Source organism: Tachyglossus aculeatus, chromosome 19 (genome assembly GCF_015852505.1).
Source record: "Tachyglossus aculeatus isolate mTacAcu1 chromosome 19, mTacAcu1.pri, whole genome shotgun sequence".
In the NCBI taxonomy this organism is placed as follows: Eukaryota; Metazoa; Chordata; class Mammalia; order Monotremata; family Tachyglossidae; genus Tachyglossus; species Tachyglossus aculeatus.
Genome location: NC_052084.1, coordinates 3,381,045 through 3,402,796, shown reverse-complemented (window position 1 = coordinate 3,402,796; position 21,752 = coordinate 3,381,045). Strand labels below are relative to the sequence as shown.

At 45.7% G+C, this 21,752-nt stretch overlaps 1 protein-coding gene across 2 annotated transcripts in view; it reads right to left on the bottom strand.

Annotated features, from left to right (window-relative positions):
* Window positions 1-18,585, bottom strand: part of WDR64 (WD repeat domain 64) — an 82,274-nt gene extending 63,689 nt beyond the window's left edge. For both annotated transcript variants that reach the window (XM_038761236.1, XM_038761235.1), the window contains exons 1-10: window positions 18,262-18,585; window positions 15,967-16,097; window positions 15,064-15,166; window positions 13,043-13,146; window positions 12,026-12,055; window positions 8,896-9,006; window positions 6,309-6,523; window positions 4,817-4,951; window positions 3,238-3,317; window positions 749-888 (exon numbers count right to left, since the gene is read on the bottom strand). In XM_038761236.1, coding sequence (XP_038617164.1) covers window positions 749-888; window positions 3,238-3,317; window positions 4,817-4,951; window positions 6,309-6,523; window positions 8,896-9,006; window positions 12,026-12,055; window positions 13,043-13,146; window positions 15,064-15,166; window positions 15,967-16,097; window positions 18,262-18,406 — 1,194 coding nt within the window. In that variant the 5' untranslated portion in view covers window positions 18,407-18,585. The remainder of the gene's footprint in view (window positions 1-748; window positions 889-3,237; window positions 3,318-4,816; window positions 4,952-6,308; window positions 6,524-8,895; window positions 9,007-12,025; window positions 12,056-13,042; window positions 13,147-15,063; window positions 15,167-15,966; window positions 16,098-18,261) is intronic.
* Between the last annotated feature and the right edge of the window lie 3,167 nt (window positions 18,586-21,752).

The window sequence follows — 21,752 nt, the reverse complement described above, 5'->3', positions numbered from 1 at the left end:
CAGGTATCTCAGCCCCATTTTACAGATCAATCAGTCAGTCACTCGATCGTATTTATTGAGTGCTTACTGTTTGCAGAGCACTGCATTAAGCGTCTAAGGAGAGTACAATATATCAGAGTTGGTAGACGTTCCCCACCCACAGCGATCTTACAGTCTTTGAGTTGGGCGACAGACATTAATATAAATAAATAAGATTAACAATTGCCCTTTCAGATTTTCTTCCTTAAGCAAGATTAAAATGGATTTAAAATATTCCTGGGGATGTCTTGACATGTGGAACAGGGAACTTGTCGAGTCTCAGATCCTCGTAACTCCTCCAACATTTAGTGAAGTGTTTGGCACTTCAGTGCTTAACGGCGACCTTGATTGTTTTAAAAAAAAGTTAAGCACTTGGTGCCAAGCACTGTACTAAGCACTAAGGGTAGATACAAGATGATCGGGTTGGACACAGTCCCTGTCCCATGTGGGGTTGCCAGTCTTAATCCCCATTTTCCAGATGAGGTAACTAAGGCCCGGTGAATAATAACCGTGGTATTTGGTAAGTGTTTACTATAGTGCCAAGCACCGTTCTAAACTCCGGATGGAAACAAACCGGATTGAACACAGTCTCTTTCCCACAAAGGGGCTCACGGTCTTTCCAGATGAAGTAAAGGAGGCCCAGAGAAGTTAAGCGACTCGCCCCAGGTCGCCCAGCAGCAGACAAGAGACGAAGTCGGGATAGAGGGCTCTGCGGCGCTGCCCGTTTTACCTTGGCGGAGGACAGGCTGATGATGTGCTGGTCTTTCTCGTTGGTGACGATTTCGGTGATGCTGAACATGTGGCCCAAGAGTTTGCCCACCGGCTTGGTGCTGATGTTGGGATGCCAGAGTCGAAGCACTTTGTCGTCGCCTGGAAACCGGAACCCGGAGAAATGAGTCACGGGGACCGTTCGTCCTCCGTCTCCTAAGCTCCCTGGGGGCAGCGAACGTGGCTACCGACTCTGGTGTTTTGGACTCTCCCGGGTGCGGTGCCGTACTTTCTAGAGCACACGGGTTCTAATCCTGACTCCGCCATTTGTCAGCCGTGTGACCTTGGACAAGTCACTTGGCTTCTCTGTGCCTCAGTTACCTCATCTGAAAAATGGGGATTCACTCATTCATTCAATCCTATCTATATATACCTGTATATATGTATATATGTTTGTACATATTTGTTACTCTATTTATTTATTTATTTATTTTACTTGTACATATCTATTCTATTTATTTTATTTTGTTAGTATGTTTGGTTTTGTTCTCTGTCTCCCCCTTTTAGACTGTGAGCCCACTGTTGGGTAGGGACTGTCTCTATATGTTGCCAAGCACTTAGTACAGTGCTCTGCACATAGTAAGCGCTCAATAAATACAATTGATGATGATGATGATGATGATGATGTTGGGTAGGGACTGTCTCTATAGGTTGCCAACTTGTACTTCCCAAGCGCTTAGTACAGTGCTCTGCACACAGGAAGCGCTCAATAAATACGACTGATGATGATGACGATCTACTGAGCGCTTACTGCGTGCAGGGCACCGGACTGAATGCTTGGAAAGTACAATTCAGCAACATAGACGATCCCTGACCACAACGGGATTTAGACTGTGTCTGACTCGATTTGCTTGCATCCACCCTAGCGCTTAGTACAGTGCCTGGCACATAGTAGGTGCTTAATATCACAGTTCTTGTTATTATTACTATTAGCGCTCCGCACACCGTCAATCGTGTTTACTGAGAGCTTACTGTGTGTAGAGCACTGTACTAAACACTTGGGAGAGTGCAATAGAGCAGACACATTCCTTGCCCACAGTAAGCACTCAATAAATACCACTGGTTGATAAAAAATAAAATTAATACTATCATTATTGATAACCCTGGTATCGACTAACACTTGGTAACTTATAATGGAACTAGTAAACGATGACATTTATTAGACTGTAAGCTCATGGGCAGGGAACATGTCTACCAACTCTGTTATGCCATTAATAATGATGACATTTGTTAATAATAATAATAACAATGGCATTTATTAAGTGCTTACTATGTGCAAAGCACTGTTCTAAGCGCTGGGGGGAATACAAGGTGATCAGGTTGTCCCACGTGGGGCTCACAGTCTTCATCCCCATTTTACAGATGAGGGAACTGAGGCTCAGACAAGTGAAGTGACTTGCCCAAGGTCACGCAGCAGACATGTGGCAGAGCTGGGACTAGAACCCATGACCTCTGACTCCAATGCCTGTGCTCTTTCCACTGAGCCATGCTGCTGTACTCTCCTAAGCGCTTAGTACAGTGCTTTGTACATAGTAAGCACTCAAACTCAACTGTGAGCCCACAGTTGGGTAAGGACCGTCTCTATATGTTGCCAACTTGTACTTCCCAAGCGCTTAGTACAGTGCTCTGCACACAGTAAGCGCTCAATAAATACGATTGATTGATTGATTAACTGACCAACTGTATGCAGAGCCGTAATAATAACAATCACAATTAATGATGGCATTTGTTAAGTGCTTACTATGTGCAAAGCACTGTTCTAAGCGCTGGGGAGGGGAAACAAGGTAATGAGGTTGTACCATGTGGGGCTCACAGTCTTCATCCCCATTTTACAGATGAGGTAACAGAGGCTCAGAGAAGTTAAGTGACTTAACCAAGGTCACACAGCAGACTTGTGGTGGAGTCGGGATTCGAACCCACGACCTCTGACTCCAAAGCCGGGGCTCTTTCCGCTAAGCCACGCTGCTTCTCTAACAATTGTGCCTACGAGATGTGAAGCACTGTACGAAGCGCTGGGGTGGATCATCATCATCATCAATCGTATTTATTGAGCGCTTACTATGTGCAGAGCACTGTACTAAGCGCTTGGGAAGTACAAATTGGCATCATCTAGAGACAGTCCCTACCCAACAGTGGGCTCACAGTGTAAAAGGGGGAGACAGAGAACAAAACCAAACGTTCTAACAAAATAAAATAAATAGAATAGATACGTACAAGTAAAATAAATAGAGTAATAAATATGTACAAACATATATACATATATACAGGTGCTGTGGGGAAGGGAAGGAGGTAAGATGAGGGGGATGGAGAGGGGGAATACAAGCCAATGATTAATTGATCGATCGATTGACAGCCTATAAAGGAACTAATAATGCTAGCAGGCTCACTCCTCAGAGAATTAATAAACGAAGACCGCCTGTAAAGGAGCGGATAACAATAGCCGTTAGTTACCTCCAGTAACAATGACGTTGGCTTTTCCGCAGTAGGTGAAACTGTTGGCTCCTCGGGGAATAGAAAACTCTCTGACCGGCCTTTAAAGAGATGTGGAAAGGGGGTGAGTCTTTAAGGGAAATCACGTAGAAACCCCTCTCCATCCGCCCGTACACCCAGGAAACAGCCACAGTCCTGAAAATGATGCGGGTGGGAAGACAGAACCACCATCATCCCTCCCCGTGCAGGCCCGGGACGGAAAGGGCACGGAAGCACAGCGCTCTGCACACAGTCGGCGCTCAATAAATACGACTGAATGAACGGGCCCGGCTCCGGCCCCCGTCGCCCCCGAAACTGGAACGGGAAGAGGCCGTGTTTAGAGGGGGGCCAAGATGGTGGCTCCACTCTTTGCCCACTCTGAGGCAGTTTGGACCCACCTGTCAGTCAGTCAGTCATATTTATTGTGTGCTTACTGTGTGCTAAGCCCTTGGGAGAGTCCAATACAACAATAAACAGACACCTTCCCTGCCCATATTGAGCTTACAGTCTAGAGGACACAGGAAGTTCGCTTGAAAGCGCTTGGCTCAGTGGAAAGAGCATGGGCTTTGGAGTCAGAGGTCATGGGTTCAAATCCCAGCTCCACCACTTGTCAGCTGTGTGACTTTGGGCAAGTCACTTAACTTCTCTGGGCCTCAGTTCCCTCATCTGTTATATGTTTGTACATATTTATTCAGCGCTTAGAACAGTGCTTGGCACATAGTAAGCGCTTAATAAATGCCATTATTATTATTATTATTATTGAAGACGTTCGTCCTGAAAAGACTCTAAAATCTGGGGCTGGCTAATGACTACAGTGCTCCGCACACAGGAAGCGCTCAATAAATACGATTGAATGAATGAATGAATGACTGGGGAAAATCCCAGTCGTGTAAACCTTGAGGTGATACACAGACAGACATCGATGAATCAATAGTACTTATCAAGAGTGGATAGAGCATCTACTCGGTGCAAAGCACTGTACTAAGCGCTTGAGAGACTACAAGAGATGCCCGTTGACCTTAAGAAACCAACCGCTAAAAGAAAATGGAAGCATTTTCTTCCAGATACAACTACAGTGATTCAAGGGCTCTAATTACTTGTCCACTTTATACATATTCCATTTATCTTCCTAGCGTTGATTACCAGCTAATTCGCGTGTGTCTGCTGCCTGTCTCTCTTAATTTTTAAAAAATGGTATTTGCTTAGCACTTACTACGTGCCAGGAACTGTACTAAGCACTGGCTTAGATACAAGACGATCGGGTTGGACCAGTCCCTGTCCCGCATAGGGCTCATGGTCTTAATCCCCATTTTACAGATCAGGTAACTGAGGTGCAGAGAAGTGGATCAGTTGAGGGAATTGAAAAGAAAAACAGTAGGGATGTGATCTACACTCTCTCTCTCTCTCTCTCTCTCTCTCTCTTTCTCTCTCTGTGATGGATGTCAAGGTAGAAAATCACAGGTTTCTTCCAAACATTATCTGTCATTGTCAGAACCTGCCCAAGTCCTAGATTACTTACTGGCTGAGGCCCAAATGGAATTAATTACGACTTTATACTCACAAGTTGTCTTCGAGCCTCTGCAAGTTGTCCAAAACCAACGAATGAATACTGTCCAGAGAGCAGGATCCAAAACAATTCAGGGCTGGGAGGTACTTGATTTTCATAACCCAGTCAGTGTGTAATTTCCTCTTAATACTAGAGCCAAAAATAAAGATGTTAACAACAGTAGCCCTACATAAACACTCATCCTAGAGTTACACATGTTTCTGTTTAATATTGCTTACTGGATTAGCCCGAAACTTCAGTTTTCTAAAGGTGATGCCTTGCCACAAACCATACCAAAGATTTGACTCGGCAGCAGCTGATTTCTTTTTGCCCACTCTTGTTTAATTAATGATGGTATTTGTTAAGCGCTTACCCTGTGCAAAGCACTGCTCTAAGCGCTGGGGGGGATTCAAGGTGATCAGGTTGTCCCACGTGGGGCTCACAGTCTTCATCCTCATTTTACAGATGAGGTAACTGAGGCCCAGAGAAGTGAAGTGACTTGCCCAAAATCACACAGCTGACAAGTGGCAGAGCCGGAATTAGAACCCATGACCTCTGACTCCCAAGCCTGGGCTCTTTCCACTGAGCCACGCTGCTTCTTTAACTTGTTTTTATCTGTCTGTCCACCACCATCATAGTGTAAACTCCATGAGGGCAGGGATCGTGAGTTCTGTGGCGGCTGTACTCTCCGAGGTGCTTAGCACAGTGCTTCTATGATAAAAATAACTGCGTAGGAGGGAGAACGGATATTTAATCCCCATTTTACAGTTGCGGTAACTGAGGCACAGAGAAGTTAAGTGACTTGCCCAAGGTCACACAGCAAGCAACTGGCAGAGCTGGGAATGGAACTCCTGGGCCCATGCCCTTTCCACTCTACAGGTACTCAGTAAATGCCATTCATGATGATGATGAAGAAGATTGTAATAATAATGATAATGATGGTATTTGTTAAGCACTTATTATCAATCAATCAATCAATTGTATTTATTGAGCGCTTACTATGTGCAGAGCACTGTACTAAGCGCTTGGGAAGTACAAATTGGCAACACATAGAGACAGTCCCTACCCAACAGTGGGCTCACAGTCTAAAAGGGGGAGACAGAGAACAAAACCAAACATACCAACAAAATAAAATAAATAGGATAGAAATGTACAAGCAAAATAAATAAATAAATAAATAAATAGAGTAATAAATATGTACAACCATAATTGACACATTATTATGTGTCAAGCACTGTTCTAAACGCTGGGGGAGATACAAGTTAATCAGGTTGAGCACAGTCTCTGTTCCACATGGGGCCCAGTGTCTTAGTTCCCATTTTACAGAAGAGGTAACTGAAGCCCAGAGAAGTGAAGTGACTTCCCCAAGGTCCCACGGCAGGTTAAGTGGCGGAGCCGGGATCAGAACCAGGGTCCTTCTGTCTCCCGGCAGGGATTTTGTCTCCTAACTCTACTACACTCACCCAAGTGTTTAGTGATTGATCAACCCACCCTCCAAATCACTTACTTCGTAAAGTTCCTCGCGTCCAGGACCTGCGACTGCAATTTCTTTTTGGTTTTCGACTGCTTGAGTCCGAAGTCGTCGCTGTTTAGAGTGAAGCGGTTGACAAACCCGCCATCGTCCCCCATCAGGACGTCATCCCTGCAGAGCTGGTCAGTCATGGGCACCACGCAGACGCAGAGGAGACAGTGGTCCATTGGTTTGATGATAAAATAATTATCCTGTGGAAAGGAGGTGATAGTCGTCATAATAATGGCATCTGTTAAGCGCTGACTATGGGCAAAGCACTGTTCTAAGCGCTGGGGAGGATACAAGGTGATCAGGTTGTCCCGCGTGGGCTCACAGTCTTCATCCCCATTTTCCAGATGAGGGAACTGAGGCCCGGAGAAGTGAAGTGACTTGCCCAAAGTCACACAGCTGACAAGCGGTGGAGCCGGGATTAGAACCCATGACCTCTGACTCCCAATCCTGGGCTCTTTCCAATGGCCACGCTAATCCAGAGGCCTCTACCCTCTGTGATAGCTGAACTGTGCCCTATGTGTGGGCTACTGAGCTATTCTGGGCTATTCCGGGTTATTCCTGGACATCCCACTTCCCGGGGTTGCGGAATTGTCACCGAGCTGATTTTCCTATCCCAGCTTGGCACAGAATAATAATAAGCAGTGTGGCTCAGTGGGAAGAGCCTGGGCTTTGGAGTCAGAGGTCATGGGTTCAAATCCCAGCTCCGCCACTTAGCTGTGTGACTTTGGGCAAGTCACTTCACCTCTCTGGGCCTCAGTTACCTCATCTGTAAAATGGGGATTAAGACCGTGAGCCCCACGTGGGATAACCTGTTCTACTTGTAACCTCCTCAGCGCTTAGAACAGTGCTTGGGACATAGTAAGTGCTTAATAAATGCTATAAAAATAATAATAATAAATAATGGTATTTGTTAAATGCATACTACGTGCCAACCACCGTTCTAAGCTCCAGGGTGGATACTCGCTAATCGGGTTGGACACGTTCCCTGTCCCACATGGGGTTCATAGTCCTAATACCCGTTTTACAGAGGAGGTAACTGAGGCCCAGAGAAGTGAAGTGACTTGCCCAAGGTCACACAGCAGACAAGTGGAGGAGCCAGGATTAAAACCAGATTCTAGGCCCGGGCTCTATCTATTAGGCCATGCTGTTTCCTAAGCTTCCTAAGAGTAATAACAATAATGATGATGGTATTTGTTAAGTGCTTACTCTGTGCAAAGCACTGCTCTAAGCGCTGGGGTAGATACAAGGTGATCAGGTTGTCCCACGGGGGGCTCACAGTCTTCATCCCCATTTTACAGATGGGTAAGTGAGGCCCAGAGAAGTGAAGTGACTTGCCCAAGATCACACAGCTGACAAGTGGTGGAGCGGGGATTAGAACCCGTGACCTCTGACTTCCAAGCCCGGGCTCTTTCCACTGAGCCACGCAATACCAATATGATGCTTACCAATCATAATGCACTAGGAATATCCGCTAGAGAAGAGGCAAGGCCTAGTGGAAAGAGCACAAGCCTGGGAGTAAAAGGAACTGGGTTCGAATCCTGTCATCTGCCAAATGCCTGGTGTGTGACCTTGGGCAAGTCACCGAATTGCTCTGTGCTTCAGTTTCCTCAATTGTAAAAAATGGGGATTAAACATCCGTTCTACCTCCGACTTAATCAATCAATCAATCGTATTTATTGAGCGCTTATTGTGTGCAGAGCACTGTACTAAGTGCTTGGGAAGTACAAGTTGGCAACATATAGAGACGGTCCCTACCCAACAATGGGCTCACAGTCTAGAAGGAGAAGACAGACGACAAAACAAAACATGTGGACAGGTGTCAAGTCAGCAGAATAAATAGAAGTAAAGCTAGATGCACATCATTAACAAAATAAACAGAATAGTAAATGTGTACAAGTAAAATGAATAGAGGAATAAATATCTGTACAAACATATATACAGGTGATAATGTGGATGCTAGCAAGGGAAACCCACCCTCCTCCGCAGCGTGGCTCAGTGGATAGAGCCGGGGCTTTGGAGTCAGAGGTCATGGGTTCAAATCCTGGCTCTGCCAACTGTCAGCTGTGTGACCTTGGGCGAGTCACTTCACTTCTCTGGGCCTCAGTTCCCTCATCTGGAAAATGGGGATGAAGAGTGTGAGCCCCCCGCGGGACAACCGGATCGCCTTGTAACTTCCCCAGCGCTTAGAACAGTGCTTTGCACATAGTAAGTGCTTAATAAATGCCATTATTATTATTATATAATATTATATTATAATATATTATAATATATACAATATGTATATGAAATATAATATATAATTATAATATTATTATAATAATAATATTTAATGGAGGCATCGCTAGACCCCAAAGTGGCCTGGCCCACACTTACTTACACACACTAAATCCAACCTGATTAACTTGTAACGACCCCAGCTCTTAGTACAGTGCTTGACACATAGTAAGCCCTCAATATAATAATGATAATAATGGCCTGCAAGCAAGAACCGTTGGCTCTTTTCCCGTCAGCTCTGCCCAGACATTTCTGGTGAAGAACGCCATTGGCTTTGATGCGTCCTTTCCCGTGGTACCTGACTGTTTCCTTGAGCTTTATAATCCCAGACGACGACGGTCCTTTCGGTGACAGCCACAATCCTCTTGAGTTGAGGGAGGTAATCGCACCCGGTAACCCAGGAAGTATCCTGAAGAAGCCGAAAGGGATTTAGAGAAGATGCGTTATTATTATTAGAGAAGCAGCATGGCTTAGCGGAAAGAGCCCGGGTTTAGGAGGAGGTCGTGGGTTCTAATCCCGGCTCCGCCGCTTGTCAGCTGTGTGACTTTGGGCAAGTCACTTCACTTCTCTGGGCCTCAGTTACCTCATCTGTCAAATGGGGATTAAGACTGTGAGCCCCAAGTGGGACAACCTGATCACCTTGTAGCCCCCCGCCTCCAGCGCTTAGAACAGTGCTCGGCACATAGTAAGTGCTTAATAAATGCCATAATTATTATTTTAGAAGGAGCGTGGCTCAGTGGAAAGAGCCCAGGCTTTGGAGTCAGAGGTCATGGGTTCAAATCCCGGCTCCACCACTTGTCAGCTGTGTGACTTTGGGCAAGTCATTTAACTTCTCTGGGCCTCAGTTCCCTCATCTGTAAAATGGGGATTGACTGTGAGCCCCCCGTGGGGCAACCTCATCATCATCAATCGTATTTATTGAGCGCTTACTGTGTGCAGAGCACTGGACTAAGCGCTTGGGAAGTACAAATTGGCAACATATAGAGACAGTCCTTACCCAACAGTGGGCTCACAGTCTAAAAACCTCATCACCTTGTAACCTCCCCAGCACTTAGAACAGTGCTTTGCACATAGTAAGTGCTTAATAAATGACATTATTATTATTAAGACTGTGAGCCCCACGTGGGACAACCTCATTACCTTGCATCTACTCCAGTGCTTAGAACAGTGCTTGGCACACAGTAAGCACTTAACAAATACCATCATTATTATTATTATTATTAAATAAGTGCCTAGTCAGGGAAGGCCTCTTGGAGAAGATGTGCCTTCAGTAAGGCTTTGAAGGTGGAGAGAGTGGTTGTTAATCAGATATGAATAATAATACTAATAATAATGTTGGTATTTGTTAAGCGCTTACTGGGTGCCAAGCACTGTTCTAAGTGCAGGGGTAGATACGAGGTAATCAGAATGTCCCACGGGGGGCTCACAGTCTTCATCCCCATTTTACAGATAGTAATAATGATGGCATTTGTTAAGCGCTTACTATGTGCAAAGCACTGTTCTAAGTGCTGGGGGGATACAAGGCGATCAGGTTGTCCCACGCGGGGCTCACAATCTTAATCTCCATTTTCCAGATGAGGGAACTGAGGCCCAGAGAAGTAAAGTGACTTGCCCAAAGTCACAGAGTTGACAATTGGCGGAGCCGGGATTTGAACCCATGACCTCTGACTCTTTCCACTGAGCCACGCCGCTTCTCTACAGATGAGGTAACTGAGGCACAGAGAAGAGAAGTGACTTGCCCATAGTCACTTGGGAGGACTATCTATGAAGTGGGAAGGTGTTTCAGGCCAGAGGCAGGATGAGGGCGAGAGGGCGGCGGGGAGACAGACGAGACCGACCATTGATAGATAAGCGTGCGGACAAGGATTCAATCCGGGAAGGGACCGTGGGGCTCCAGGATTGTCATGACAACAGCTCAAGAAGCGGCCCTACAAGGACCCGATCGAATGGATCGACCAGCTCAGCCAGACCAGGAATTCTCTGGGATGGCCAGGTGGGAAAAGGAATTCCCAAGCCTGAGTGGTTCTGCCTCTTCCTTTCAGAGACAAAAATGAATCTGAGTCCCTGCGCTAGCACTAGAAAGTGTGGTGAGTAGACTTTTAGACTGTGAGCCCACTGTTGGGTAGGGACTGTCTCTATATGTTGCCAACTTGTATTTCCCAAGTGCTTAGTACAGTGCCCTGCACACAGTAAGCGCTCAATAAATACGATTGATTAATTGATTGAGAATAGAATTCAAGAAAAGGGAAAAGAAAGAGAGAGAGCGAGGGGTGGAATTGATTGGTCAATCAATTCACTCCATCATATTTATTGAGCACTTACTGTGTGCAGAGCACTGTACTAAGCGCTTGGGAAGTTCAAATCGGCAACATATAGAGACGGTCCCTACCCAATAACGGGCTCACAGTCTAGAAGGGGGAGACAGGTAACAAAACAAAACAAGTAGGAAGAAAAACAAGATCAATGGTATTTATTCATTCATGCATTCTATCATATTTATTGAGCTCTTACTATGTGCAGAGCACTGGACTAAATAAGCACTTGGAAAGTACAATTTATTGAGCACTTACTGTGTGCAGAGCACTGAACTAAGAAGTTGGGAGAGTACATACAACAAGAGTTGGTAGACATGTTCCCTGCCCACAAGGAACTTCCAGTCTAGAGAGGGGATGGCCCAGTGAAAAGAGTTTGGGGCCGAGAATCTGGAGACCTGAGCTATAGAACTGACTTCTAATCCCAGTTCTGCCCCTGACCTGCCGTGTGACCTTGGACAAGTCACTTAGCTGAAAATGTGAAGGTAGGAATTGGATGTGTTCCCTCAGGTGTTCAGCTCTGGGCTGATTTTTGGAGCTAAAGTGGTGGATGGGTAAAATAGGGACTGAGACCATGAGCCCCATGTGGAAGAGGGACCTTATTTGCTTGCATCCGCCCCAGCACTTAGTACAGTGCCTGGCTCAAAGTAAGTGCTTAACAAATACCACAATTATCATTATCATTATTACTGTGGCCTGACTCATGTGTCTCCCTGGTTCCAGCTCCCATCGTGGCTAGGACTTGTGGAAACTCCCCTTTCTCCAATCTGTCTCTCCCTCCTCCTAATAACTGTGGGATGTGTTAAGCACTTCCTATATGCCAGGCACTATACTAAGCACTGGAGTAGATACAGGTTATTCAGCTTGGACAAAGTGCATGTCCCATATGGAGCTCACAGTCTCCATCCCCATTTTCCAGATGAGGAAACTGAGGCCAAGAGAAGTGAAGCGACTCGCCCAAGGTCACGCAGCAGACAAGTGGCGGAGCTGGGATTAGAATCTGGGCCCTTCCACCTCCCAGGCCCGGGCTCTATCCCGAAGCCACGCTGCTTCTCCCCCCTGCCCCTCCTCCTGACCTCCCCCCTGTAGAGAAGGAAGAAGAAGAAAATGTCTTACTATAATGTTGATGGTAGCCTGAACTCTCATCTGTCAACAAAGCAAAGGAATGGCAGTCCGTTAGCGATGGTGTCCAAAAAGTATTTCACCCTTGCTCTCCATGCTCTCTGACTCTCTGACTCTCCGACAAGAGACAGAGCCAAGCTCTCTTCCTTCAAAGCCCGACTGAAAGCTCACCTCCTCCAGGAGGCCTTCCCAGACTGAGCCCCCTTTTTCCTCTCCTCCTCCCCATCCCCCCAGCCCTACCTCCTTCCCCTCCCCACAGCACTTGTATATATTTGTACAGATTGATTATTCTATTTATTTTCCTTGCACATATGTACTATTCTATTTATTTTGTTAATGATGTGCATTTAGCTTTAATTCTATTTGTTCTGACGACTTGACACCTGTCCACATGTTTTGTTTTGTTGGCTGTCTCCCCCTTCTAGACTGTGAGCCCATTGCTGGGTAGGGGCTGTCTCTATATGTTGCCAACTTGTACTTCCCAAGCGCTTAGTACAGTGCTCTGCACACAGTAAGCGCTCAATAAATTGATTGAATGAATGACTCTCAGGCCCATGCTCTATCCATCTGGCCACACTGCTTCTCTATGGACCACAGGGATCATCGGGGGGGGGGGGAGGCTGTTTGTACGTATTTATTACTCTATTTATTTATTTATTTTACTTGTACATATCAGTTCCTTCTTTTAGACTGTGAGCCCACTGTTGGGTAGGGACTGTCTCTATGTGTTGCCAATTTGTACTTCCCAAGTGCTTAGTCCAGTGCTCTGCACATAGTAAGCGCTCAATAAATACGATTGATGATGATGATGATGATCATCGGGCACCATAAGCGATCATAAGAGACTCTAGGGCAGAGGATCTGAGGTGACAGAAATCACCCCAGACCCCCAGGGAGGGAGGATTCATTCATTCAATCGTATTTATTGAGCGCTTACTGTGTGCAGAGCACTGTACTAAGCGCTTACTATACTAAGGATGAGGTTAGGCCAGGTGGGCGTGGGGGGCTCACCTGGCTGTTAAACACCACGAGACACCCTTTCTGAGAGGCCGTTATGAGGAAATCCAGCTGAGGCACCTTAACGATGCCCTTGATTACATCCCGCCTCCTGCCACCTGGAAGACAGTCAGTCAGTCATTCATTTAATCGTGTTTATTGAGCACTTACTATGCGCAGAGCACTGGACTAAGCTCTTGGAAAGTACAATTCAGCAACAGACAGAGACAATCCCAGTCCAACAACGGGCTCACAGTCTAGAAGCGGGGAGGCAGACAACAATACAAAGCAAGTAGACAGGTAACAAAGCATAGACGGGCATCAACACGATGCCGCTTTCGGCTCCCCAGAACTTTCCACGGCTGAGCCAAATCCCACAGATCCACTAGGAAGCACCGAGAGTGGGGAGGGGAGGACCAACCAATTAATAATAATAATTAGGGTATCTGTTAAGCGCTTACTAGTTGCCGGGCATTGTACTAAGCGCTGGGACAGTCAACAATTAGGGAAGCAGCATGGCCTAGTGGATAGAGCCGTGGCCTAGGAGTCAGAAGGGTCTGGGTTCTAATGCCGGCTCCGCCGCTTGTCTGCTGTGAGACCTTGGGCGGGTCACTTCACTTCTCTGGGCCTCAGTTCCCTCATCTGTCAAATGGGGATTAAGACTGTGAGCCCCATTTGGGACAGGGACTGTGACCAACCTGATTAGCTTAGTACAGAGCTCTGCACACAGTAAGCGCTCAATATATACGATTGAATGAATTAGCTTATATCTACCCCGGAGTTTAGAACAGTGCCTGGCACATAGTCTTAAATACCATAATAATAATAATAATTATTATTATTATTATAATCTCCCTGCCTGGCTTTCTGTCGCTCAGTTTCTCTGTCAGTTTCTCTCCCTTTTTCTGTCTTTTTCTCTCTGACTCTATTTCTATAATACAGAATAAAAACAGCATAATGTTCAAAAAAATTCCTTCAGGTAAAAAAGAGCTAATGATAATTCTGACCATCTCTTTTCATTCTGTTCCTCAATGGGCAGATTTTTGTCTCTGTGAATGCCCTCTGCTTGTATTTAGCCTTTCCCCGCATTAACTCTAAGTTCCTCCTGGGCAAGGAATTTGTTATCGTTCTGTTGTACTCTCCCAAGCGCTTAGTACAGTGCTTTGCACACCGTAGCTGCTCCATAAATATGACTGAATGAATGTCTCTCAAAGATATATTATAAATTATTTATAGGAGTGCCTATCTCCCCCTCTAGACTGTACGCTCATTATGGGCAGGGAACGAGTCTGTTGTATTCTCCTGAGTGTTTAGTACAGTGCTTTTGCACATAGTAAGCATTTGATAAAAAGATATTGACTGATGATTGATTGCTTGGGGTCCAGGGAATTGCTCCCCAATGTTTGCTGCCTTTTCGACTCGGCTGGCTTTTGAGACACCATTTTGGTCACAACCAACCAATCAATCAACAGTAGCTATTGAGCCCTTACCATGTGCAGAGCACTGTACTAAGCACTTGGGAGAGTACAATACAACAGAATAGGAAGACACATTCCCTGCCCTTAACAAACTTAACAGTCTAAGAAAAACAACGATGGTATTTGTTAAGCACCTACTATGTGCCAAACATTGTTCTAAGTGCTGAAGTCCAATGGCCTTTCAGAAAACTCGGGCTAGTCGGTCAATCGTGAGCGCTTACTGCGCGCAGAGCGCTGTACTAAGTGCTTGGGAGAGTATAATACATCAAAAAACAGACATATTCCCTGCCCACAATGAGTATTTCTGCTTCTGGGGTCCTTTAGTTGTCTCACTCAAGACAATCACAGCCTGTCCAGCTCAGTCTCTTTCATGATATGATATAAACGTTCCCCCCGTCCCCTGTCCTGACAAATGGAAGATTTCAATATGGTGAGTTCAGTCAGTTCTGTGGATTGACACCCCCGACCCTCCCCCGGCCCTGCACTTTCAGAAATAAATCGTGGGATGAATCTTGAAACCTCATTTGGGTCAGATGGAATTTAACCCCCACGAATCACCTGAAATCACCACCCTCTGTTTCCGGGAAACAAGGAAAACAAAGTTCTCTTCGTCGAGCTGGGAAGCAAGGCTGTCGCCTTCCTGAAGAAAGTATCCAAAGATCTGAAACACAGAACACAAAATAACATGGATAAAGTTTATAAAATCAACCAGTCAGTTGTATTTACTTAACCCCTACTGGGTTTAGAGCACTGTACTAGCTTTGGCAGAGTAGAATACAGTCAGCAGACACTCTCCCTGCCCTTGAGGAGTTTATGATCTAAGTTTACGATCTACTTATAGTTTATGATCTACTAGTTTAGTGTGTGCAGAGCGCTGTATTGTCTCGAAAAGTGTGATATAATTAGTTAACACAATGCTTGTCCTGATACTATCAATCAATACTGTATATTGAGAGCTTACTGTGTGTGGAACTCTTTACTAAGCACTTATATTAATTTTTTACAGCATTTCTTAAGCGCTTACTATGTGCAAAGCACTGTTCTAAGCGCTGGGTATTTGTTAACCACTTACTATGTTTCAGGCACCAAACTAAGCCCTGGGGTAGATGCAAATTAATCGGGTTGGACACAGTCCCTGTCCCACATGGGGCTCACACTCTTAATCCCCATTTGACAGATGAGGTAACTGAGGCCCAGAGAAGTGAAGTGATTTGCCCAAGGTCACACAGCAGACAAGTAGGGGAGGTGGGATTAGAACTCAGATCCTTCTGCATCCCAGGCCCGGGGTCTACCCACTAGGCCATACTGCTTCCAATAAATAGGCACAATCTACTGCTAAATTGAACCGTCCGCCGGGTTTAAGAGCTAGGAAGGAAGAGGGAAAGATATCCGAGATTCAGGAATGTGAATGCTGAATCTGGTTCCATTGATCTCCAAAGAATAAATCTGAACAGTTCTTACCTCACACCAGTCTATCGGCGCTTCAGGGTTATTGGAGATTTTCCTGTAAAAGGCTTTCACGTCCTGGCTCCTCACTTCTGGACCAAACAGAGCTCTCACCTTCTCGTAGAATTTATCATAATCGATGGTATCTGCATTGTAAAACGGATAGATTCATTGTTTTCCAGTACCAAAGGCCTCTGCTTCTCTCTTTATAATAATAATAATGATGATGGTATTTGAGCACTGTTCTAAGTGCTGGGGTAGATACAAAGTAATCAGGTTGTCCCACGTGGGGCTCACAGTTGTAATCCTCATTTTACAGATGAGGTAACTGAGGCACAGAAAAGTTAAGTGGCTTGCCCAAGGTCACACAGCAGACAAGGGGCGATGTCAGGATTAGAACCCACATCCTTAGTCTTGCCACTAAGCCACGCTGCTTCTATTTCTGCCTCAGCCTGGAGAGACTGGTTAGGGGGAAAATTCTCCTGAAATTCTTTCCTTTAATAGTCTTTTAACATTTCTTCAGATCTCATACTGGCCTGGAGTCAAATAATAGGTAGTAACATATCAATCAATCAACTGCATTTATTGAGCGCTTGTGTGCAGAGCACTGTACTAAGGGTTTGGAAGAGTACATGTAACAGTATAACAGATTTAGTAGACATGTTCCCTGCTCACATATGTCTTGCTATTTGGCTTGTTCATTAGCTAAAGATACTGAATTCCTGGATTCTGAAGTGGATAAAGGTGGGGTGAGTGATTTGAAATGGTCTAGCTCAGCAGGAAAGACATTCAGCAAATAGCTTCCGATGGCACTGGTTAAATTCATTCAATCATATTTATTAAGCGCTTACTGTGTGCAGAGTACTGTACTAAGCGCTTGGGAAGTCCAAGTCAGCAACATATAGAGACGGTCCCTACCCAACAACGGGCTCGCAGTCTAGAAGGGGAAGACTGACAACAAAACAAAACATGTAGACAGGTGTCGAAGTCATCAGAACAAATAGAAATTATAGCTGTATACACATCATTAACAAAATAAATAGAATAGTAAATATGTACAAGTAAAATAGAGTAATAAATCTGTACAAATATATACAAGTGCTGTGGGGAGGGGAAGGAAGCAGCGTGGCTCAGTGGATAGAGCCCGGGCTTTGGAGTCAGAGGTCATGGGTTCAAATCCCGGCTCCGCCACTTGTCAGCTGGGTGACTTTGGGCAAGTCACTTCACTTCTCTGAGCCTCAGTTCCCTCATCTGTAAAATGGGAATTAAGACTGTGAGCCCCCCGTGGGACAATCTCATCACCTTGTAAGCTCCCCAGTGCTTAGAGCAGTGCTTTGCACATAGTAAGCACTTAATAAATGCTTATCATTATTATTATCATTAAGGAGGTAGGGCTGGGGGTGGTGGGTGGGGAGGGGAGGAGGAGAGGAATGCTTCTTCGATGTCAACGTCCAGATCAGATGCAGCCCTGCCTGGGGCTCAAAATCTAAGAGGCAGGGAGAACAAGTACATTATCCCTATTTTACATCTGAGGAAACTGAGGTCCAGAGAGTTTAGGTGATTTTTTAAAAACGCTATTTGTTAAGTGCTCGCTGTTTCTTGGGGTAGATACCAGCTAATCAGGTTAAAGACAGTCCCTGTCCTACACGGGGCTCACAGTCTTAATCCCCATTTTACAGAGGAGGGAACTGAGGCACAGAAAAGCAAAATGACTTGCCCAGGGTCACCCGGCCGAAAAGTGGCAGAGCGGGGATTAGAACCCAGGTCTTTCTGACTCCCAGGCCCGGAGTTAGTTGCTTAGTTAGTTAATTCATTCATTCAATCGTATTTATTGAGCGCTTACTGTGTGCAGAGGACTGTATTAAGCGCTTGGGAAGCACAAGTTGGCAACGTAGAGAGACGGTCCCTACCCAACAACGGGCTCACAGTCTAGAAGGGGGACACAGACAACAAAAACAGAACATGTGGACGGGTGTCAAGTCATCAGAATAAATAGAAGTAAAGTTAGGTGCACATCATTAACAAAATAAATAGTTCCAACTCCTAGTTCTACCCACTAGGCCTGATGCCTTGGCTACCTCCAGCCTTCTCAACTTCTGAATTTGCCTAGTCATTCTTTATCCTCAAACGTTGACAGGGAATGCGTTAGTACTAAGCGCTTAGTACAGTGCTCTGCACACAGTAAGTGCTCAATAAATACGATTGAACGAAATGCATCTGTTATATCTCCGTGCTGTACTCTTCCAAGCGCCCTGCATACAGTAAGCGCTCAATAAATACAACTGATTGGTCCTCCCTCATCGATTTTACCTTCATTTTTGACCAGCACACCTAGCCTTTCCTCTTTCTTCTGCACCACGGTGGTCTCCACCAACTTCTCAAACTCCGTCAGGGCCTTCTTAAAATCATCGCTCTTAGAGACGAGGCTGGACTGTTTCTCCTCACTGATATCCATGGGGGCTGCCGGGTTCTGATGGAAATTAGGAGCAGCGCGAGTCCGTCAACGTGGAAAACCCGCCTTGTCCGTGTCCCTTTGTCCCTCGGCCTCACTGCCTGTCCCTCTGCTCCGCTTCCGATCTTAAAAGTCCATTGTTGGGAAGAGGTGAGATTTGATTCCGGGAGCCGGCAGGGAAGATGATCTTGAACTGGCAGATGCTTGCGCTCTGGCCACATTTTTTCAGGAAAGCCTCTGACCTCATAGTGACCCCATAATGCCGTTTCTCTAAAGCCTTTACTGTATCACAATGCCTCACTGACTCCTCAACTGCTCCCCTGAACAACTAAAGGCGGTAGCCCCGAACCGTCCATTCAGATTGATTTTCTACCCGTCAATCAACGATATTTATTGAGCAGAGTTCAGTGGACTAAGTGCTAGGGAAAATACCACAATAATAATGATGATGATGGTATTTGTTAAGCTCTTACTATGTGTCAAACGCTGGGGCTCACAGTCTTAACCTCCATTTGACAGATGAGGGAACCAGAGAAGTGAAGTGACTTGGCCAAGGTCACCCAGCGGACAAGTGGCGGAGCCACGATTAGAACCCAGGTCCTTCTGATTCCCAGGCCCGGGCTCAAGCCACTAGACCACTCTGCTTGTGCAGAGCGTCGCACTAAGTGCTTAGGAAAGTACAATATAATAGACTTGGTAGTCGCCTTCCCTGCCCACATGGAACTTAAAATCCTTTGAATGTAAGCTTCTTAGTGGGCTGAGACTGTGTAGGAGTCGTGGTAGCAGTAATACTATTTATAATAATAATGATGACATTTATTAAGCGCTTACTATGTGCAAAGCACTGGTCTAAGCGCTGGGGAGGTTACAAGGTGATCAGGTTGTCCCATGGGGGCATTCACAGTCTTAATCCCTATTTACAGATGAGGTAACTGAGGCACAGAAGTTAAGTGACTTGCCCAAAGTCACACAGCTGACAGTTGGCGAAGCCGGAATTTGAACCCTTGACCTCTGACTCCAAAGCCCGGGCTGTTTCCACTGACCCATGCTGCTTCTTTATTGAGGACTTTTTGGGGGCAGAGCACTGTTCTAAATACTGGGAAAGAATACTTGGGTGGAAATTAGACCCAGTCCTTACCTCAGAGGGCTCATAATTTAATAATATCAAGTGAGGAGAAGGGATTGGAGGCAAGATGGGAGATTGAGGAGCAGTTTAACCTAGTGGAGAGAGCCCGGGCCTGGGAGTTGAAAGGACTTGGGTTCTTGTCCCTCCACTTGTCTGCTGTGTGACCTTGGGCAAATCACTTCACCTCTCTGGGCCTCAGTTCCCTCATCTGCAAAATGGCAGTTTTAGACTGTGAGCCCATGTGGGACAGGGATTGTGTCCAACCTGATTAGCTTGTACCTACCCCAGAATTTAGAACAGTGCTTGACAGAGTAAGCGCTTAGCAAATACCTTTTTTTTAAAAAAAAAAAGACACATAAAGAGAGTCTTCTACATCAACCAGGGGGAGCGTGGTCTGGCGGCATGAGACCCATTCCCTGCCCACAGCGAGTTTAGGTACTGTGGTAGATACAATAATCAGATCGGTTAACTGTCCCTGTTCCACATGAGGCCCACAATTTATCAAGTGGGGATGGCAGGGATCTAATTTCTGTTTTCCAGATGAGGAAACTGAGGCCCAGAGGGGTTAAGTGACCTGCCCCGGGTCACACAGGAGGCTAGACCCAGAGTGCAACGTGGGCAAGGCTCATGTCTCACGAACTCTATTGGATCATACTCTCCCAAGCACTTAGTAGGGGGCTTTTCACGCAGTAAGTGCTCAATAAATACCATCGATTGATCATAATGCACTGTATTAAGCACCTGGGAAGAATCCCAGGATGGGTTCCCCACGTACATTTTGAGTTCTGAATAGTCAGATGACATTAGAACAGTGCTTTGCACGTAGTAAGAGCTTAATAAACGCCATTACTATTATTATTATTATTTACCCTACCTCTTGTTAAAACAGGACAAGGAATGAGCTTTCTATGGTTTAAAATAAAAAAACTCCCTGACCCTATTCATACATTCCAACCTCTTCTTTCTTCCTTCCTCTCTACAGCTCCACTGTGTCGAAGACCGTCAGACCATCCAAGTGATCGGACGCCTACTATGAAAAATAAATGACCAAAATGTGCTTTTTCACGATTGCCCAATTCTTGGTTTGCTGGTCACCTCACGCCCTGGTTTCTTATCCGGCCGCTCATAATAACGACGGTATTTGTTAAGCACTTACCACGTGCCACGCACTGTTCTAAGCGCTAGGGTAGATACAAGGTAATCAGGTTGTCCCACGTGGGGCTCACAGTCTTAATTCCCATTTTGCAGATGAGGTAAGTGAGGCCCAGAGAAGTTAAGTGGCTTGCCCAAAGTCACGCAGCAGATAAGTGGCAGACACGGGATTGGAACCCACGTCCTCTGACTCCCAAGCCCGTGGTCTTTCCACTAAGCCACGCTCCTAGTCCTAATGGCTACGACACTGTGGTCTCCCCAGTTGTGGCTAAAATCTCATCTGTCTTTGCCAAATCCAGCTTTGTTTATAATCCAGTTATCTACATCTTCATGTGTAGAAAGGCACGCTCCACAGTAATTCCACTGACCTTTTCCCCTCTCCCCAACTGAAGGGAAAGGAAGGAATATGGAATGGGGCTGTGCCAGGAAGGAGGGAATACTTGTCATTCACTGGGGTCTCCTATGTGGAGGAAGGAATCTTCTGGAAGACTTCTGTGGTTTAAGACGAGACAACCAATTAACCCCAACAGTGTTTCCCACGGGTGCGTGTGAACAGAAATTAACTTGATTAATTAGTTTGATTGCCTCACCAATCCATCAGGGGTTATGGAGGAGAAGGAGGAAGAGGAGAAGGATGAGGTGGAGAACAAGGAGGATGACAAGGATGACAAGGAGGATGATGAAATGGAGAGATGAAGAGGAAAGGGAAGGAGGAAATATGATGGATAGAACTGCACCTCAGACAGGTACAGGATTAAGGAATTGGCCTTGGGCACTCTGAGGAAAAGGTCCTGTTTGCAATGGACGTGATCCTGAGAGCCATTTCTACAGCCTTTGAAAGAGAATGCCAGACAAACTCTTTCAGGGAATGTATCTGTTTATTGTCATATTGTACTCTCCCAAGGACTTAGCACAGTACTTTCCACACAGTAAGCGCTCAATAAATACGACTGAATAAATGAATTCAAGTTTTGAAGTCATTCGGGGACGGCTTCCGGACTCTGGGAATGGCAAGGGCATTGTGGGTCATCAGGACAGAGCGCTTCAAGCCAATTTATCTGATGCCGAATT